Here is a 19,574-nt window from a genome sequence, read left to right as displayed (position 1 = left end):
CTCTTGGGTATTAATTTCTTGCTCATTTCCCAACTCAAATGAGACAGGCTGAAGTGTCCTGGTAGGAGGGAAAACCCTCACCAAATGCTTACGGCATGTGCCAGCTTTTAAAAAGTTATCATTTGTTGCGACCTTTTCCCACTCTAAATAAATATTCACTCTCCTAATTTTGAATTACTTTCCTCATAAAGAACTCTCTCCACCATGTCTAATGTTCAGGTCCCCCAAACTCCAAAACTAAGGCATTTCTAATCCTACCAAACGAAATCAATCCACTGCCTCTCTCGGGGTGTTGCGACAGTTTTTAATTTGTTCGACCGCACGGATGGCAGGTGACGAGAAAGTAAAAAATACAGCCAGTGCTTCCCGAACCAGGCCCGGCTTCTAAGCCTTCTACCGTGGATCAACTGACTTAATCTCACAACTCCTCTCCCAGCACGAATGAGGAAACGGAAGTCGAGTCCCTTGTTCCCAGGCTCCCCGCTAGGGGCAGGAGGCGGCTCGCTTCAGGCCACACGGCTCCCGGGTCCTGCAGCACGAATGCGTCTCCGCAGTAGCCAACGCTGGTGCGGGGGCTGAGTCCATCCCAGCCCTGCTCTTCGCCCGCCCTGCAGCCTCACTGTGCCATGGCACGGAGCCTCCCTTCCACTCAAGGGGTGGGAGGCCGTCCCCCCCCCCCCCCGCCGTGGACTGCAGGTTTGGCCATGGGGCTTGCTTTGGCCAACAGACGGCTGCCAGGGAGGAGGAGGAGGACCAAGGATGTGAAGAGCACCTTTGTGATGGTCTTTGTTCTCTTGTCCATCTGCCGGGGACCCACCCAGGCCAGCCCGTGGTCCCAGGGGGAAATGTGAGAGGCATGTGGAACGGAGCCAGCCTGGATCAGCTGGCTGATCTATAGACACGAGCTCAACACTTTTCACTGCACACTGTTCAGACTTGATAGGTGTTACGCAGCATTAGTGTGGCAAGAACTAACTGATACAACTTGTGTTCCTGACTTTTTTTCTGGCTGCAACTCATCGGCCTTAACGAGAGTTAGTAGTTATATACACACAGAGATAAGTTACTTGAACACCACAATTTATTCATTGGTTTATGATAAAAATCTTACACGTGGCAAGGATATTCTGATCTTTTAAAAGATACAGGTAATTAAAGACACGCTCGAGTCACTCAAATAGACACTATTTATTTTGTTAAGGTCAAGCAGGATGATCTGTGGATAGGTAAGTGTTAAGTGTCAAGCATGAAATTTGTACACATTTTCCAGGGTGGACTGCAGGATTAGAGCCACAGGCAAAACCCCCAACCGAAATCTTGCTACACAGAGCATTCCGCAGCTGAGCCATGACAGGGGGTGAGGAGTTGGCCACCACCTAAGAAGGCCAAGGGCAAAACATTAGCACCAGATTGTTCTTATATGCAATACTCTAACTATAGACAAAGTTATGTACACCGACTCACTGGAATCTTTGGGTTCCCCCAAGCAGACACCTAAGAAACGAATGGGAAGGGACAGGACGGCTGTGATCACACGTGCTCTGACAAAGGGAACCGGACGACTACATGTTGCTGTGTAAAAGGGCAGCCCTCAACCAAACCAAAGCAGACGAAACCAACATTAAGAGGCCGGGGAGAGACACACATTCCAGGATTCACATTTTGCAGACGTATTATCAAAACGATCACAATACTGTACTTAAAGGGGGAAAAATCACAGAGAAGAGAGCATAAGCCCTGCCTACGTTAAAAACAAAACACCCTGAAATTACTTAGGTCGCCCGTGCTCTGGAGAAAGCTGGGGCTCCACGCGCAGCCAGCTTTGCCTTTCCCGACGCGACCAGGTTGACCAGCAGGTGACCGCTCCGTGGCGAGGAGGCCACGTTCCCGGAAACGAGATCCTGGTCTAATCCCACGGGAGCACAGGCTTTCGCCAACACCTTTATCTTTTGGGCAAGGGCCGGCTGCCAGGAAGGCTGCAGATTCCCCTCACTGGGGACGCTGGCAAGCACCTGTGCCGTGTCCACTCAGCGTGCCTACGCCGACGCGGTGGCCCTGGCACCAGTCCAGCCCCCGGGCTCAGGCGGCGTGCATCACTGTCCCCGGAAACGGGCTCGCGTCTCGGGCAGGCTGTGGTCACTTGCTGGCCCAGGGAAACGGCCCCACGGTGTGGAAAACTTCTTCAGGGACACAGGGGGAGACGGTCCCTTAATTAACAACCAACCCAACACTACCTAAACGTGATGTCATCCAAGGATTCGCTCACCAGGATCCATGCACTTAATCAGGTGAGAAGTTGTGGAAGAAACATACTGGATCTACAATCATTTGATAAAACTAAACAATGAGAACCAAGCCTTTGGAGGTGGAGCATGTTTCCACGTGCTTATTTGTCACACGTCTATCCTCTTTGGTGAAATATCTAGTTCAAGTCTTCTGCCCGCTTTTTAGTTGGGCTGTTTTTGTTTTTTACTGTTGAGTTTTGAGAGTTCTCTGTACATTCTGCATACAGGTCCTTGGTCAGACATGTGATTTGCAAATATTTTCTCCCAGCCTGTGGCTTGTCAATTGGAAAGTGACAGCATGACAGTGTTTTTTTTTTTTTTTTTTTTAATGAATAGACTCTCTTGAGAATCTTGGCATTTCAACTGCATAAAGGACACCAAATCTTTAAACTCTGGAGCAGAAAAAGATTGCAGGGAGGGCACAGGACCTCGAGAAACCAGAGGAAGTTTTTTTTTTTTTTAATACCATAAATGGGCTGTGGCGTGGTGGCACGTTAACAGCTTTAAGGAGGCAAAAAGAGAGGAGTAGCCAATTGCCAGTAATGAACACAGGCACACAAACGTGCTGGGAAAAGGAATTTAAAGGACATTAAGTTGTCTCGCCAAATATCTTAACAAGCACATGACTACTGGACACACATTCTAACCCAAATAAATTACCTTGCAAGAAAACACCTTGGAGCGGTGCTATCACGAGAACCGCTCAACCATGTGTGCGCTTTGTGAGTTTTCAAGCACGCACGCTCTTGAAGGGACTGTCATCTCAGAATGAGAACGCGCAGCCCCGAGGCCGTTCACTTCACAGTTGGTTTTTTAGCCAGTAGGAAACCCTTCCCCTTTCCAAAGTGTTCATAAGTTCCTAAGGGTATCCTCATCGCCGCAGTTCCTGCTGGGTCAGAGAACATCACCCTCTGATGGAGACGGCGACTGCCCGTGGCGCGGAAGGAGCGAGACAGAAGGCAACGTGGCAGCCGCGCCCAGGCTGCACCCCGAGAGCAGATGGGTGCCCGCCCCGCCCCTGCCCGACTCCCGTGGGCGCGCGGCGGTCGCTGGCTCCCCGGGGCCGCCTCTGCAGACTGCAGGGAGGGTCGGCGGCCCGGCCGCCTCCGTGGCCAGGGGCAGGGCCGCTGCGCCACGGCGCCCACCCAGCCGACCAGGGCGAGACTCCGTTCGTCAGCCACAGTCACCTTGGGAGGCTCAGCATTAGAAAGGGACACAAACAAAGAAGTCCCCCAGACACAGCAGGGAGTTATTGCTTTTCTCATCGCCGCTTTGCTGCCAGAGGACCCTCTCTCCGGGACGCGAACACGGGCTGGAGGACCCCCCCGGCATCCTCGGGCACGGAGCTGGCAGGCCCCGTCGGTGGCGCCGGCAGGGCGGGTCCCTCATTTGCCGCGTTCGGGCTGCAGGCTGTCGGACAAGCACTTGAGCTGCTCCTCGCCCAGGCGGATCTTGTCCTCCAGCTCCCGCTGCTCGATGAGGAGCGCGGACTTCATCTTCACAAAGTGCTCGTAGTCGGCCAGGCTCTCCTCGCTGAGGCGGCTGGCCAGGATGTCGAACACGAGGCGCTCCCGCCGGTCCAGGTTCTCCTTGAGCTCCTTGGCGTCCTCGTGCTGCTGCACCAGGACCCTCTGCTTCTCGAGCAGCGACTGCTGTGGGGAGAGGAAGCGGCCCGTCAGCGCCCGGCCCGGCCGCGGGCTGGGGCCAGCGCCGCCAAGCGCCCGCGCCGTTCTGCGCGTTGGCCCCCCCGCTGCCCGGCCGACACCCAGGCGGCGGCCAGGACAAGCGCAGCCACGTCTGGGGATGCGGCTGCAGCGGGCTCCCCCCCACCAGCCCGCCCAGGGCCAGTGGGGGGCCACCTCCCACCCGCACTCCTGCCACCGGCCTTAGAGGGTAACGGGAAATAGCGGTGAGCTGGAGGCCAGTCAAGGGGCGAAAACGTGCGATTCCAAGATGCCCCAGGGAAGGCCAAAGAAGGAGGTGCCAGCCCTTGGCGGTCCCATCTGCACCAAGCCCTTTAGACGACAATGCCGTGAAATAGACGGTATTCCAAAGATTCCCGGGGATTTCCAAACCTTCTGGCAGGAGGAGGAGGGCGAGGATGTGTGCAGCCGCGGCCTCGGGAGGGTGAGGGGTGGCCAGGGGAGAGGTAGGGTGAGGGGCCTGCGGCCAGCCCCCTCGTCTCTCACAAGGGCCTGCTGTGGGGGGCATGGTCGGCTCCACCCCCAAAACAGGGGCTGCCTGGGACCTCCCACTCCTGCTGCACAAACTCAAAGTTTAAGGAGAACATTTAGCAGACGGAGTCACCAAATGTCTTCAAGTGCAGGCTGGGGGGGTGCCGGGCACCCGGCTACGAGCCTGAACGCCGGGTTGCACGGGCGCCAGGGCAGCCCCTCGGCCGCGTCACGGCTGTGCCACGGGAGCTCACCGAGGACCACCCGTGGCAGCGCTTGGCCGAAGGCCAGACGCACCAAAGGCTCACTCAAGGCTGGTTCTTGTCATCGGCATAAGAGCCAGGAAAACCAGAAGTTTCCCCGGTGCCACGCTCCCAGGAAGGGCCCGTGGTGGCACAAGCCTTCCGAGCCTGTGGCCTGCCGGCACCGTCGCAGGGTGCTCCGTCCTCAGCAAGCAAACGGGCCCTTCCCGAGGACCGCCTTGCTCTCCGGGTGCGCGTGGAACCAAGGCCCCGACTGTTGTGAAAGAGGGCAGGGTGAGCTCCACCCGAAGGAACAGGCACAGCTGGCTCTAGAGACGTGGCCCGGGGACCCCAATCCCGCTGTAGGCACGGCTGGAGGAAGAGCACGTGCCCGCCGCCTTCCACAGGCTCCAGGCCTCTGCCCTGTGCCCCACGTGGCACAGGGCGGCTGTGAGCAGCTAAGGGGCTCCAGGACTTTGCCCGCTGGGCTCGGGTTCCCCTCCTGTACGGTGGACCCCCACAGGGCACGCAGGAGCACCGCAAGCAGCCCCCTGCCATGGTTCCTTGGGTCACCCCAATATTGTAAGTCTTTGCCAATTCTGTGAGCCACAAGGGAAGGATGGACGGAAAACTAGCTGAACTGACAGGTGCAAAGACAATCCTCTTTTTCCACCTTACTCATCTTTTACCTTTGTAATTACACACACACGCTTCTCTCTTTCCTGCTTATGTTCTTTCCTTTCAGATACCTTTTCCGATTTCGGCTCTTTTCTTTCTTCTATATAACGAATCTTTTGGATAAATCTGTCAGAGATGGCAGAAGGAGCAGAACGCAGTACCGGCCCTAATGCGCGGGCAACAGGGCCCCGAGCCCAGTTCTCCTGCAAGCTTTCCGTGTGTTTAAGGGTCAAGTTCCTGACGGAAGCCGTGGAGAAGAGCAAGTTTCAAAGCCAAGCTGCGGGAGAGCTCTCTGTGCACCCTGAAACTCCTCACATGGAATAAGGGGGGGCTGCTTTTCCCACTTCTCCTATAAAGAAGATAGCGTGTTTCATTAACGGCAACAATGATCATTTGGAAGGGCTATGTGCCGAGAAGTAAATGAAATGTTTCACCTCCTCTTAACTTAATCTCAGCAACCTTTTGAGGTAGATATGACACTCCCCTGATTTTATCCATTAAAAAGAAATCTGAAATACAGACCTTTGAGGAAATGTCCCAAGTCACACGACTAATGAAAGGGAGAGAAGTCAGACATGCTCGTGACGCTTTCAAGACAGCTGTGAGCGCGTCATGACCTAACTGTGCCATCACCCCCACCGGTGCATGCGGCGTTTCCACCGCGTCTTGTGCTCCGAGGTGGATGGCGGCGCTGACCTTGGCCCGCCTCGAGGACCGCACTTCCCTGCACCGCGCCCCGCCCCCCTGCCCGGGGACGCCACGGCTCTACGGACCCGGTCTCCGGGAGAGGTGCTGTCGTCCAGGTTGTTGAGGGCGTTCTCCACGCGCGCCAGGCGGCCCGACAGTGACAGCAGCAGGTTCACCACTTTGTCCAGGTCCCCGATGAACATGCGGAACTTGTCGAACTCGTTGGGCTTGCAGATGCGCTTGGCAACGGCCTCCACCTCGTCGCCGAGCGCGCTGTTGGCCTGGAGGTCCTCGCGCAGGCTCTCGCGGGCTTCCCGCAGCACCTGCAGCTTGCGGCTGATGCTCTCGATCAGCTCCTGCTGCGGGCGAGACCGAGGAAACGGGCGTCAGCGGGGCCTCTCCACGCCGCCCAGGGCAAGATTTCTAAGATTAGGGGACAGATCACGACCCCCGGCTAACACTGGCTCCCGTTCCCCTTAAAGCAAACAGGCCTCCTCCATCCTGGCAGGGCCCTCTCTGCCTTTCTGTTACGGCCCCTTGGGGCTCCTGACTACAGCCCTGCAGCAGAACCACAGTTTTTAAGACTCACGGGACCTTAAAAACTGCTTCCTGCCTTGAGAGCCTCCAATCTAAATACTTACGAGTCCAGAAATTGTGTCTATGATCAGTAGTAAATTCTATGACCAAACTGTACATCTTTTTCAGATAATTAGCAACTAAGACTTAGGACAAAGGGATGTCAATGAACTTAAAAGTCTTCTACTCTAGGGAAGCGGATTTGGCTCAACAGATAGAGCATCCACCTACCACATGGGAGGTCCAGGGTTCAAACCCAGGGCTTCCTTGCCCTGTGTGCAGTTGGCCAACGCGCAGTGCTGATGCGCGCAAGGAGTGCCGTGCCACGCAGGAGTGTCCCCCATGTAGGGGAGCCCCACGCGCAAGGAGTGCACCCCATAAGGAAAGCCGCCCAGTGCAAAAAAAGTGCAGCCTGCCCAGGAATGGTGCCGCACACAACAGAGAGCTGACACAACAAGATGCTGCAACAAAAAGAGACAGATTCTGGGCGCCACTGACAAGAATGCAAGCAGACACAGAAGAACACACAGCAAATAGACACAGAGAGCAGACAACGGGGGTGGGGAATAAATAAATAATAATAAAATCTTACAAAATAAAAAAAGTCGTCTAACCCAATGTCAATGTGCCCATGCAAAAAAAAAAAAAAAGACTAACTTTTATCTGAGCAAAAATTAAAAATGAACGTATGAAACCTTTCAAAGTTAGCCATCATCCTGCGTTTGGTCAGATCTGTGACAAAGAGGCAGCTCGTCCTCCTCTCCGGGCAGCTCACAAGGAGTACGAGGGGTCCAAGTCACCCCGGAAAACCACCTTCTAACGAGCCTGCAGCAGATGGCGACACATCGTCTGCCCAGACACACGCTGCTGAGCCAGGGGAGCTGAGGGGCCAGGGAAGTCACGGCGTTCCTCCTAGCACCGCGCACAGGCCGGTTCATCACCAGGACCCTGCGCCACGCAGGCGCGGCCCCATCAGCCTGCCCACCGCGTGTCCCTCGGGAGGCCAGCGCATCACCTGGGTTTAATCATGCGCAGGTACAGAACACAAAACGGAGGTTCGGTCTGCGCTACAGCCCGAGCAGGGCTCCTAACTCTCACTTCGTGACAAGCAACGCGACTGTGCCCACCGCAGCCTTGGAATCTCTCCCTTGCTCAGGGCGGTTTACAACCTCCGGCCCCTTGGGAGCCCGCACCGCTTAGCGGCAAGGCACATGTCCAGGGCCAACGCTTCAGGACGGTGTCCTAGCGTAAACCAGGGTCCCAGGAGGCCCCGCCCCCAGGACCGACGTGAAGAGAACAGGAGCCGGGCGTGCGCTCAGCCCTGGGAGCACGCCCGCGAGCCGAGGAGCAGTGGCCCTCGTTTCATGCGCTGCGACCACGCGGGAAGCAGCCCTGCCCATGGAGAGCCCGGGCAGCAGCAGAGCGAGCTGACCACACATGCAGTGTCCTGGCCTGACCGCACATGAGCCCTCCAGTGGCCGATGTCCCATGTTTTTTAGGAGAAGCTCCTTCTGGTGTTTCGGGACCAGAATTCGGAAGATCTGAGCCCTGACCTGGGGACTGCCTCCTGCTGGCTCAACGTGCCGTGGGTTATCCTTGCTGGCCGAAGATTAAAACGGCAAGCGTTTGGCCCAGTGGTTAGAGCGTCCGTCTACCACATGGGAGGCCCGCGGTTCAAGCCCCGGGCCTCCTTGACCCGTGTGGAGCTGGCCCATGCGCAGTGCTGATGCGCGCAAGGAGTGCCCTGCCACGCAAGGGTGTCCCCCGCGTAGGGGAGCCCCACGCGCAAGGAGTGCACCCATAGGGAGAGCCGCCCAGCGCGAAAGAAAGAGCAGCCTGCCCAGGAATGGCGCTGCCCACACTTCCTGTGCCGCTGACGACAAAGAAACAAGACGCAGCAAAAAGACACAGAAAACACACAACCGGGGGAGGGGAGGGGAAGGGAATTAAATAAATAAATAAATAAATCTTTAAAAAAAAAAAAAACAAAACGGCAAGCGGCTTGACAGCCATGATGTGTCCTCTCCCCGCTCCCCTGGCCGAGACCCTGGGCAGTGCTCCCTGTCCCCCAGGGGGCTGAGGCCTCTGTTTTGGGCCTGAGCTCGGCCCCGGGTTGCAGGGAAGCCCACAGCCCTCCGGGATTCCCAGCTTCAACCCGCCAGCCCTACCGGGGCCTCCCGAGAGACCCTCACGGCTCAACCTGCTGGGCATCGCCCAGAGCTGCCCTGGCTCTAAGAGCTTCTCTGGCCTTCTAGCTTCAGGCAGAGGTGGACTGACTTGGTACTCGGGGCTTCTAAGAAACGCACCACCCGGGGGTGTCCAATCCACGTGCAGCTGGTGGTGTGAAACGTGGGAAGGAAAACGGGCAGGCAGGGGTCTCAGCCTGGGCTGTCCCACGGTCCCCTGTGCCGGGCAGGTGAAAACCCCGGACGCTCACTAAGTCCACACTGCACTGCGGGTTATTTGATAAATACATTGCACCTGCGCCCGCACGGCCCCACAAGGGCAACGCTCTTGAATTTCAGTCCGAGCTCTTGGACTCCTCTGTCAGAACCCTGCGTTAGAGGGAGCAGAGTCGGCTGCCAGTCACGGCCTCACGGAGCCCCCTGCACCGCCCCCTCCTCTCACAAGGCTCCGCGTTGGTGTGCAGCGGCGACGCCATCGGCTTGTGGCTGCTGGGAGGAAGGGAGAAGGGAGCACGGCCCTTCCCCGTTGGTCAGATCAAGCAGGAGAAGAAAAGAACCACCGAGGCGCTAAGGGCACAGAGCCTCAGAAGGGATTTATAGCTCTGGCTGATGGTGCTGAAACTGCCGAACAAAGGTTCCGGGACCTGAAATCGTAACTCCACTGAAGCGGGTGGGAAGGGCTGGGTGGTCGGAGGCGAGCCAGCACCCTGGCTTGCTGGAGCCTGGTGACCTGCAGCGCTTTTGGCGAGCCCGGCCACGGGCACCTCCCGAGGCCACACAGATGAGGTGAGCTTCACCAAGGTGTGCTTTCCAGGGGAAAGAACGGGGCGCACTTGAGAAGACTGGCTTCTCCCTATCGAGCATGCAGCTTAAATTAAAACCGTCCAAATTGTAAGTGTTTCCTGGTTTCAGGAGAAAAACTGGAAAATTGTTGATTCTTTGCAAAAAGAAAGAGAAAATGCCACCAAAATGCAGCAAATGGGGTCCCCTGAGCCACAGAGAGAGGGGGCCTCTGTAAAGCCCCAAGTCCCCAAACCTTACTTTTCATTTCCCTGGTTAGTGCCTTGAACCAAAAAGCTATCACTCCTATGCTGAAAGTAATTTTCCCTTTACTCTGGGTCACAATATTTCTTCTCGGGCAGCTTCTCCAGCGTACTTGGAATCAGCCAGTGGTATTTTTTCAATCACTAATATATGATACATAGACTTTTGACATAATCCTTTGCAAAGAGCTTGCTGGGGAAAACAAATTTCCGTAGTTTCCTAGACGGCCCTTTTGTAATACTAGGTCTACAGAAAACAGTTCGTAAATGCCGGTTCCCTCGCTTTCCCAGGTTAGGCAAAGTCAAGACCCCGGAGTATTCACAGAGCAGAAAGTGCTATTTCCATGACGTCCAGGGCGAAGCCAGTGGCTCCTGAAGTACGGACTGCCTTGTTTTAGTAAACGCCAGACCCTACTTAACCACAGCGGGATTCAGGCCTCATCAGAAAGTGTTGTTCATTATTTTGATGGTCAGGTTTACATCCCCTCACCCCATTACTCTTTTTAGTTAAATAAATTCCCTGTACCGTGTAACCAGAAGGGCGGTCTGGCTGACCCTGAAGGCAGCTGGCTGGACCAGCTGCCAGACTCCACTTATTTTCATTTCAGTGCCAGGCACGAGGCACCGCCTGAACCAGGACTGAGAACTGACCATTCCAGAACATAGGAAGGAGAACAATTCTCTTTGTCAACATACTTCAAACATTTTGAAATGTTTTCACACGCATGTGTTACATTTTTGTGATTTCCTAACGTAGGGAATTTACTAAGTGCTAAAAAGGATCGTCATAAACATTTTTTAAAAACAGCAAGTTATAACGTATTTTCTATAGTGTTCCAAAGAAAGAATTTGTTTTAATGTTTTAAAAATAACTGCACCTGAACTGCTGATGCGCCTTAAGCTCTCTAGTGCTATTTCAACTCCTTTTTAATGTAAATGAAGCTTACCATGAACGTGGTTCCTCCTTGTTCCTGTAGAGTAAATAAACGTCCCCTTCCTCAGCTTTGCGGGAGTGCCAACAGGGTTTTGCTCAGCAGGAGGAGAATGCTGGGTGTTTGGAGCTTTATTAACTTTTATTTTTAATTGATACCAAGGTGCTTTTTAAGATACTGAGATAAACATCTCTCTTACTTTGAGTAAGCCTAAATTTCATTTGCAACAGCTAGATCTAATGTCAAAAATTTTACGTACTCATTTTTGCACCACTCTTATGTACTCTTTTTTTCTCTGTGAAGCCTTTTCATTGAACATTCTTGAAAAAACTCTCGCTCTCCCCTTCGTGACCTCTCCCTGCGGTTTTCTTCCTTTGCAAAATATTGACATTTTTGTGGAGGGTTTCTGGAGCTATCCAAGACAGGGCAAGTATGGAGGCGAATAAAATCATAGTCCATTTTACAACACGTACACACCCGAGGTGGCCAAACAGCATCTGCTTTCGATTAAGGGCTCCAGAATCTTCCCGGTGGGGGGTGGGAAACTTTGTATGTCATCGCTTTCTCAGTTCAACTTTATTCATTCTTACGTTTTATTTAAACTTACTTGTTGCCTGCTTTTCTTGAACTGTTAAAAGTTGTATAGATCAAATAAACTTTTAGCCACTGAGAAACCACGTTATCATCTGACCCCGCCTTTCTCTGACAATTCTGTCCCTCGATTCTGCTAAGTGCTTCCTGTGAAGCCAGGTGATTGTCCAGATGCCACAGGTCGGGCCAGCTGACCCACTGTGGAGCTTTAAACTGATCTTACCGGATCCCGGCACAGAGAGCACTGGCTCCATGCCTACCACGACCTCTGCAAGCAGCACCCACGAGGCAGCCCCGAGTCCCGTTCTGACCCTGCCTCCTGTGCTCACCAGTGCACCTGCAGCCACCGGGCTCTGCTGCCTCTTGGCAGCCCCAGCAGCCCCTACCCCAGGACCCTGTCACCTGCTGTGCTGTGCACTGCCAGGCCCTGCCCACCAACCTGCGGAGCTTCTTGCCCCATCGCTCCAGGAGCATCTCCCCAGAGCTCTTCCTACTCCCCACCCCTCATCTTCACTTCCTTGTCACCCGAGGATGGGGAAGTTTGCCCGTGAAGGTCAGGCTAAAGACTGCGGGCTCCACAGACTACATTCCGTCACCACCACTCAGCTCTGCCTCTGTGGCGTGCCAGCAGCCCCAGGTGGTGCGCGAAGGAAGGAGCGCGGCCTGTGCCAACCAAACCTTAGGAATACCGGAGGTGGCGGTGGGCTCGGCCTGCGCGCCGCGGGCTGCCGCCCCCACTGTGCATTCACTGGAGCACCTGCCTGCTGACCTGTCCTCTAAGTCAGCCCCCGCAGAGAAGGGCTTGGCCAGCCTACGGCCGGGTTCCCGAGGACCCAGGTGGCACGCCCTGGGAGCTGAGCGAGCGGCCTGCCTCGAGGCTGGAGAACACGTTCAGTCCCCCCTGTGGCTCTCACGATAATCTGGTTGCAGATATTCGAACCTGATATTCCAAAAAGATCTGCGGCCTGCAGAAGGCCACACCGTCAGCCCCGCTGGGTTTCTGTTGGGGCAGAAGGGACGTATCTGCGGCACTTCAAAGGAAAGAGAGCGGTGCTCGTTTATCGGGTCTCGATATAAACAGACGCCCAAGAGCGGAGCCGGAGGAGGAAATGCAGAGGCCGTCGCCAGCAGCCCACCGCCCCATCGGCGCAAGAGTGGACGCTTAAGCCCCCGGCCCCGCGGGAAGGCACAGCGAGCGCCGCCGTGGCCCGGCCCGGATGCCCACTTCCTACCTTCTTCACTGACAGGTCATGGCCCAGGTCGCCTCCGGGATACTCCTCGGAGGCCTGCTGCTCCTGCAGGTCCTTCATCTTGATCAGCAGCTCCGCCTTGGGGGCCGACGTGCTGTAGTAGGTGGAGGTGGTGGTGAGGAGCAGGGCCGGCGCGCTCGGCTCCTCCTTCCTGGGGAAAGACGCAGCGCTCCCGTCAGCCAGGCGAGCTCTGGGCTCGGGCACACACATCCTGGGAGACGGGGCCGCGAAAGGAAGGCCTGTGGCGAGGTGAGACCTAAGGGGGCCGTGCCAAGCGTTCCTGTATGAAGCCCGTGAACAGAGGGCTGAGCAAGGGCGAAGGGGGGGCAAGCAGGAATGCCCACGGCTGCACGGGTTTTCCAGGGCCTGGCGTCTGAAGGACAGCGAGGGCGGTGCTGGGAGCTGTGCGCAGGACGCCCTGCCTGCCGCCCCACCCCCCCACAGGGCCCCCACGGGGGTCGGCCCGCCCGCCCGCCGCCCCACCCCCCCACAGGGCCCCCACGGGGGTCGGCCGGTCCACCTGCCGCCCACCCCCCCCACAGGGCCCCCACGGGGGTCGGCCCGTCCACCTGCCGCCCCACCCCCCCCACAGGGCCCCCACGGGGGTCGGCTGTCCACCTGCCGCCCCACCCCCCCCACAGGGCCCCCACGGGGGTCGGCCCGCCCGCCCGCCACCCCACCCCCCCACAGGGCCCCCACGGGGGTCGGCTGTCCACCTGCCGCCCCACCGCCCCCACGGGGCCCCCACGGGGGCCGGCCCGCCCGCCCGCCGCCCCACCCCCCCACAGGGGCCCCACCCCCCCACAGGGGCCCCACGGGGGTCGGCTGTCCACCTGCCGCCCCACCCCCCCCACAGGGCCCCCACGGGGGTCGGCCCGCCCGCCCGCCGCCCCACCCCCCCACAGGGCCCCCACGGGGGTCGGCTGTCCACCTGCCGCCCCACCGCCCCCACGGGGCCCCCACGGGGGCCGGCCCGCCCGCCCGCCACCCCACCCCCCCACAGGGGCCCCACCCCCCCACAGGGGCCCCACGGGGGTCGGCTGTCCACCTGCCGCCCCACCCCTACCACAGGGCCCCCACAGCAGTCGGCTCGTCGTCCTTCTCCTTGCTTCCTTCCACTGGCACGCCAAGCCCTGCCAGCTACATCCATGTCCCTGTGCCATCTGGGCTTGTTAGATGGCACAGAAGCTGGCACCACACCCACCCCTGCCATCAAATTACAGGTGGAGGAGAGTCTAAAGGTGTCGTTGCTAAAACTAGCAAGCACGACTGGCCAGTCGTGTACCAGGAAAAATAGAACTCTGTTCACAACACTGCAGCCCACACAGCCTTCAGCCTAACCGCAGGCCTCCTTCCTGCAGCTCTGCTGAATCGGACCAGGGGCCGCGCTGGGGGCTGCAGGGGCCGCGCTGGGGGCTGCCGGGGCCGCGCTGGGGGCTGCCGGGGCAGGGGCCACGCTGGGGGCTGCAGGGGCCGCGCTGGGGGCTGCCGGGGCAGGGGCCGCACTGGGGGCTGCCGGGGCCGCGCTGGGGGCTGCCAGGGCAGGGGCCGCGCTGGGTGCTGCCGGGGCAGGGGCCGCGCTGGGTGCTGCCGGGGCAGGGGCCGCGCTGGAGGCTGCAGGAGCCACGCTGGGGGCTGCCGGGGCAGGGGCCGCGCTGGGGGCTGCAGGGGCTGCGCTGGGGGCTGCAGGGGCAGGGGCTGGGCTGGGGGCTGCCGGGGCAGGGGCCGCGTTGGAGGCTGCAGGGGCCGCGCTGGGGGCTGCCGGGGCAGGGGCCGCGCTGGGTGCTGCCGGGGCAGGGGCCGTGCTGGGTGCTGCTGGGGCAGGGGCCGCGCTGGAGGCTGCAGGAGCCACGCTGGGGGCTGCCGGGGCAGGGGCCGCGCTGGGGGCTGCAGGGGCTGCGCTGGGGGCTGCAGGGGCCGCGCTGGGGGCTGCCGGGGCCGCGCTGCGGGCTGCCGGGGCAGGGGCTGGGCTGGGGGCTGCCGGGGCAGGGGCCGCGTTGGAGGCTACAGGGGCCGCGCTGGGGGCTGCCGGGGCAGGGGCCGTGCTGGGTGCTGCCGGGGCAGGGGCCGCGCTGGAGGCTGCAGGAGCCACGCTGGGGGCTGCCGGGGCAGGGGCCGCGCTGGGGGCTGCAGGAGCTGCACTGGGGGCTGCAGGGGCCGCGCTGGGGGCTGCCGGGGCAGGGGCCGCGCTGGGGGCTGCAGGGGCCGCGCTGGGGCCTGCCGGGCCGGGGCCACGCTGGGGGCTGCAGGGGCAGCTGTAAGCAGCCTCCCGGGCCTCACCCCCCAATGCCAAGAGCACCCACGCCCACGCAAGTCAGCCAGGATGTCTCCAGAGCTGGCCAGCGTCCCCTCGAAACCACCCTGGCCTCAAGCCAAGCGAGCTCAGGGGCCGCAGCGGCCCCTCCACGTCCTTCCTGGCCCCAAGGTCACCTCCAGCGCTGCGGGCCTTGAACCCTAAAGGAGCCAACACGTCCTAGCCCCGGGCCTGCCCCTGGGAACACCTGCCCCGGGGTCACGGTGCAGGGGGCGCCCGCCCCGTCCCGACAGGCCGCGCAGGGCAGGCAGGCCCGGGCGGCTGCACTCACCGCTCCTCGGCGGCCCGCGGGGAAGCGCCTTTGGGCAGCAGCTTCCGGCGCTGCTGAGCCTCCTCGAGGAGCTGCGCGTCCTTGGGGAAGATGCCCTCCATCAGGTCCATGGCGGTGCGGCCGCGCGCCCTGGGGCCCAGCACCTCGGCCAGCGACCTGTCCTTGCCCACGATCTCCCGGGCCAGCTCCTCCGACTTGAGGTCCTCGGCGCTCCTCCCCGCCGCCTCGCCGGGGCCGGGCGCGGGCGGGGAGGCGCGGCCGTCCCTGGGGGCGGGCGCCCGGGGGCCGGGGGCACGGGGCTGGCCCGGCCGCGCCCCGGGCTCGGCGCCCTGCCGGGTGTAGACGCAGAAGCGCGAGTAGGACTGCTCCGAGGTGCTGAGCGTCTTGATCTGGTCCCTCTCGAGGCCGCGGGGCAGCGCGGGCGGCTCGGCGGCGCGGGCCAGGCCCTGCCGGCTCTCCTTCTCGGGCTGGCTCTCTGAGTGCACGATCTTGATGGGAACCATCTTCACCGTCGTGTTGTTCTCCATCACCCGCTCGATCCTGGAGGGAGAAGGGCCCGGGGCTGGAGGGCGGGCTCACGGCGGGCGCAGACGCCCACGCAGCCCGCGAGCCGCCCGACACTCGAGACCCCCGGCCCCTTCACACGCGCTCGGGGGCGTGAGGCCGCCAAGCGCCCTGCACCCTAACCAAGCCCCCTCCGCCCTAACCTGGGTCCCCGAGTAGCGGCCCAAGCGCCCCCCGTCCTCGAACGCCGCTGCGCCCACAGCCCTCCGGGAGCCTACGGGGGTCGCTGCCGTGTGCTCGGGGGTGTGAGGAGGGATGGGTTTTTATTGTTTGCTGCAGTAATGCACATCTGGACAAAGCCCACTGAGGTATAGTTCCCGCCGGAGGGGACACCTGCAGTGGACAGGCGTTTCCCACAGCCTGGCCGCGGGCACGCGCAGGCAGGGCTTCCCGGGTTGCGCTGGGGCACGCCTGGGGATGCCGGGGCACACTCGCAGGGCCCGGGGAACCCCTTCTGCTAGGGGCGGACCTGTCCCCGCCGGGCCAGGCGCGTCCCCCTGTGCTTGGGCATCTGCAGCTGGGAGGCCTGCACCCCACCTCCCGGTGTTTCACACCCGGCACACGGGATCGCAGCTGCAAAAGGGAACCCGTGGGCTCTGCGGTCAGGGAACTTGACGACGACACATTCCTTTTTTCCAGATGTTTTCAAAAGGAGCCGGAGGGACCCTGGAAGCCCCCTCAGGGAAGAGCAAGAGGCTGGAGAGGGCGCACCTAGGAATGGAAGATCCGCTAGCAACGCCCGGGTCTGGGAGCACTCGGTCACCCTGCTCTGACCCACAGTCAGAGGGGGCCAGGCCAATGAGGCTCATCAACACAGAGCTTTCCAGGCGTGGAGGCAGGGCGCCGTCGGGCCCGACGATGGGGCAGGGCACAGTGTGTGGGCACAGCGCTGTCCGGCCTGGCGTTTGGGGCAGGGTGCCATCTGGCACAGTGTAGGAACAGGGCCCCATTTGGCACAGTGTGGGAGCAGGGCACCATTTGGTGCACCACTGGGCACAGTGTGGGAGCAGGGCACCATTTGGTGCACCACTGGGCACAGTGTGGGAGCAGGGCACCATTTGGTGCACCACTGGGCACAGTGTGGGAGCAGGGCACCATTTGGCACAGTGTGGAAGCAGGGCGCCGTCGAGTACAGTGTGAGAGCAGGGCGCCATCGGGCACAGTGTGGGGGCAGGACGCTGTCGGGCGGGGCGTGGGCGCAGGACGCCGTTTGGCATAGTGTGGGCGCAGGGCACCGTTTGGCACGGTGTGGGGGCAGGGCGCCGTTTGGCATAATGTGGGGGCAGGGCGCCGTTTGGCACGGTGTGGGGGCAGGGCGCCGTCGGGCACAGCGTGGGCGCAGGACGCAGTCGGGCACAGTGTGGGCGCAAGGCACCGTTTGGCACAGTGTGGGGGCAGGGCGCCGTCGGGCAGGGCGTGGGCACAGGATGCCGTTTGGCACGGCGTGGGCGCAGGGCGCCGTTTGGCACGGCGTGGGCGCAGGACGCCGTTTGGCACGGCGTGGGCGCAGGGCACCGTTTGGCACAGTGTGGGGGCAGGGCGCCGTCGGGCCCGCCCGGGAACGGCCGCTGAGCACCTCCGCAGTAAGGCGGCCCTGCCCACGGGAGGCAGCGCGCATCAGGAGGGCGGGTGGGCCGCCCGGGGCAGTACCTGGTGGAACTCTCGTCCTGGAGGAGCAGGGGCGGCTTGTCCGTCAGCTTCTGGGGTGCGAACTGGGGAGAGGGCGACCGCGAGGTCTCCATGGCGGCCTCGCGCAGCTGCTGGCACCGGGGCGGCGAGGGTGCTGCTGGCGGGGGGCAGCCCGCGGCCTCCTCCGCCGGCGGGCAGGCCTGCTTCTCCGCCAGGGCGCAGGGGCTGGGCGACAGCGACAGGCGGCTCAGGCACGCGTTCAGCGCGGCTGCGGGACCGTCCGGGGCGCGGGGCCCCCTGGGCTCGCGCCGGGGCGGCGGCGGCCTCTGCGGGGCAGGACCCCTGGCGCGGGGCGCGCCCGCCCCCCAGGCGTCCTCGGCGCGCCCGCACGGGCGCAGGGCCAGCTCCGGCGGCGCGTCCTCGTCGGGGGCAGGCAGGGGGCGAGGGGGCGTCCCCGCCGGGCCCGCGCCCGCCCGCGGCAGCTCCGGCGTGTCCCGGGCACGCGTGGAGTCACAGGGCCCGGCCTGGCCCAGCCCGGGGGGCTCCCGCGGGGCTCCCGGGCTCTCCTCTCGGCTCCGTGCCTGGGCTAGTCTGGAGGGAGAGAGAAGACAGCTGAGCCAGCTGCTGTGGGGTACCCCCCTCCCCCCGCAAGCGCTGGGCCCCACTGCCCCAGCCCTGCACTCGCTTGGGAATTCAACCCACAGCACCCACCACGCCTCCTCCCAGCACGTCTCTACGGCAAGAGCAAGATGTTAGCTCCCTGCTGCACGCGACACGGCGCACCTCGAGGCATTAACAGACACGCACAGAAAAGCAGAGCTACACAGGAGATCACACAGCCAGACACACCGACGATGGACCGAGGAGTAGGCAAATGCGGCCCAATGTTCCAAGGTGTTGGCCCCGGGTAGCCAGGTAGGGGGTATGTAGGAGCTCTCTGCATGGGTTTTTGCATCATTTTTGCAACTGTCTTGTAAGTATGATGTTATTTCAAAATAAGGTTTTTAAAAGCACAGATCAGATATGACATATCGCACAAACTGCAGCTTTCTGCAAAAAGCAGAACTCAAAAAAGCCCAAAACAGACATGACACCCGGGGATGAGTCTCCCTGGCAACGAGGGACCACTATCAAATACCAACTGATGATGCAACTGGAAAAGGACCTTATATGGAAGGTTCAATGCGGATCAGCAGAATATCCATGTCTACATAAAATAACATGACTTTAAAATGCTGTTTGACCTAAAGTAAGGGGGAAATGGAAAGGAGAAATGAGTTTATATGGCTACGAGTTTCTAAAAAAGAGTCTGGAGGCTGGCAGAAGGTTTGCCCTCATGCACAACTGAGCAGAGTCAGAGAGACAGATAAAGCAGATACAACCCCCAGATATTGGTTCCTTTGAGGGCTAAAGAGACCCATGAGAGTTATGGTCATGGCCGATGGGGTTAACTACCAGGGCAGATGGCCCCTCTCTGGAAATGGTGTTTATGTGTGATGAATCTGGACTCAGATGGGATCTCCCTTCATAAGACTTTCATACTAATCTGCTGGAGGTGCAGTTAACGTTGGGGTTTAAGATATAGTTAGGGGATTTGAATCTCTGGACTGATAATGTGATAGCCAGGTCCTGAGCCTCAACAGACTCCAGCACCTACAATCTGATTTATTGGACTTACCACACTCAGCTAAGATGGAGTTGAAGAAGGACAATCACCACACCATGGAGCCTAGAGTGATTACAACTGAAAATGGGAGGATTGCAGCCAGCATCCATGTGGAATCTGAGCCTCCTCTTGACATAGAGGTGCAATGGACACAACCAATCCAATGTCCACATAGAAGAGGTGGCATTGGATTGGGAAAAGTGGACATGGTGGACGATGGGTATGGGGAAGGGCAGGAAGAGATGAGAGGTGGGGGCGTATTTGGGACGTGGAGCTGCCCTGGATGGCGCCTCGGGGGTGATCACCGGACATCGTGGATCCTCACAGGGCCCACTGGATGGAATGGAGGAGAGTATGGGCCATGATGTGAACCAATGTATATGAGGTGCAGAGGTGCCCAAAGAGGTACTTACCAAATCCAATGTATGTGTCATGATGATGGGAACGAGTGTTGTTGGGGGGGGGAGAGGGGGGGTGGGGGGGGTG

At 60.2% G+C, this 19,574-nt stretch overlaps 1 protein-coding gene across 3 annotated transcripts; it reads right to left on the bottom strand.

Moving 5' to 3' along the window:
- Positions 1-1,063: 1,063 nt before the first annotated feature.
- LOC101411060 (protein Shroom2) lies at positions 1,064-17,535 on the bottom strand. 3 transcript variants are annotated; one of them, XM_058292289.2, is made up of 5 exons: positions 17,444-17,535; positions 15,230-15,769; positions 12,627-12,795; positions 6,153-6,425; positions 1,064-3,937 (listed from the first exon to the last, which is right to left on the bottom strand). In XM_058292289.2, the coding sequence occupies exons 1-5, from the start codon at positions 17,533-17,535 to the stop codon at positions 3,671-3,673; spliced, it is 1,341 nt and encodes a 446-aa protein (XP_058148272.1). In that variant the 3' UTR covers positions 1,064-3,670. The 3 variants fall into 3 exon arrangements, with proteins under 3 accessions (XP_058148272.1, XP_058148274.1, XP_071069260.1); XM_058292291.2 differs by having other exon boundaries at positions 6,153-6,422; XM_071213159.1 differs by lacking the exon at positions 17,444-17,535 and having other exon boundaries at positions 1,064-3,934; positions 15,230-15,767.
- Between the last annotated feature and the right edge of the window lie 2,039 nt (positions 17,536-19,574).

The sequence above is a fragment of the Dasypus novemcinctus genome, chromosome X (genome assembly GCF_030445035.2).
Source record: "Dasypus novemcinctus isolate mDasNov1 chromosome X, mDasNov1.1.hap2, whole genome shotgun sequence".
In the NCBI taxonomy this organism is placed as follows: domain Eukaryota; kingdom Metazoa; phylum Chordata; class Mammalia; order Cingulata; family Dasypodidae; genus Dasypus; species Dasypus novemcinctus.
This window is presented reverse-complemented; position numbering and strand designations above follow the sequence as displayed.

What these genes read in the sequence shown, in the direction of transcription:
- LOC101411060 (XM_058292289.2), bottom strand. Translation starts at nt 17,535, where the DNA reads ATGGAGACCTCGCGGTCGCCCTCTCCCCAGTTCGCACCCCAGAAGCTG. An exon ending in CCGCGGGCCGCCGAGGAGCG is followed by an intron (nt 12,796 to 15,229) that starts GTGAGTGCAGCC and finishes GTCTTTCCCCAG; the next exon opens with GAAGGAGGAGCCGAGCGCGC. An exon ending in ATGACCTGTCAGTGAAGAAG is followed by an intron (nt 6,426 to 12,626) that starts GTAGGAAGTGGG and finishes TCTCGCCCGCAG; the next exon opens with CAGGAGCTGATCGAGAGCAT.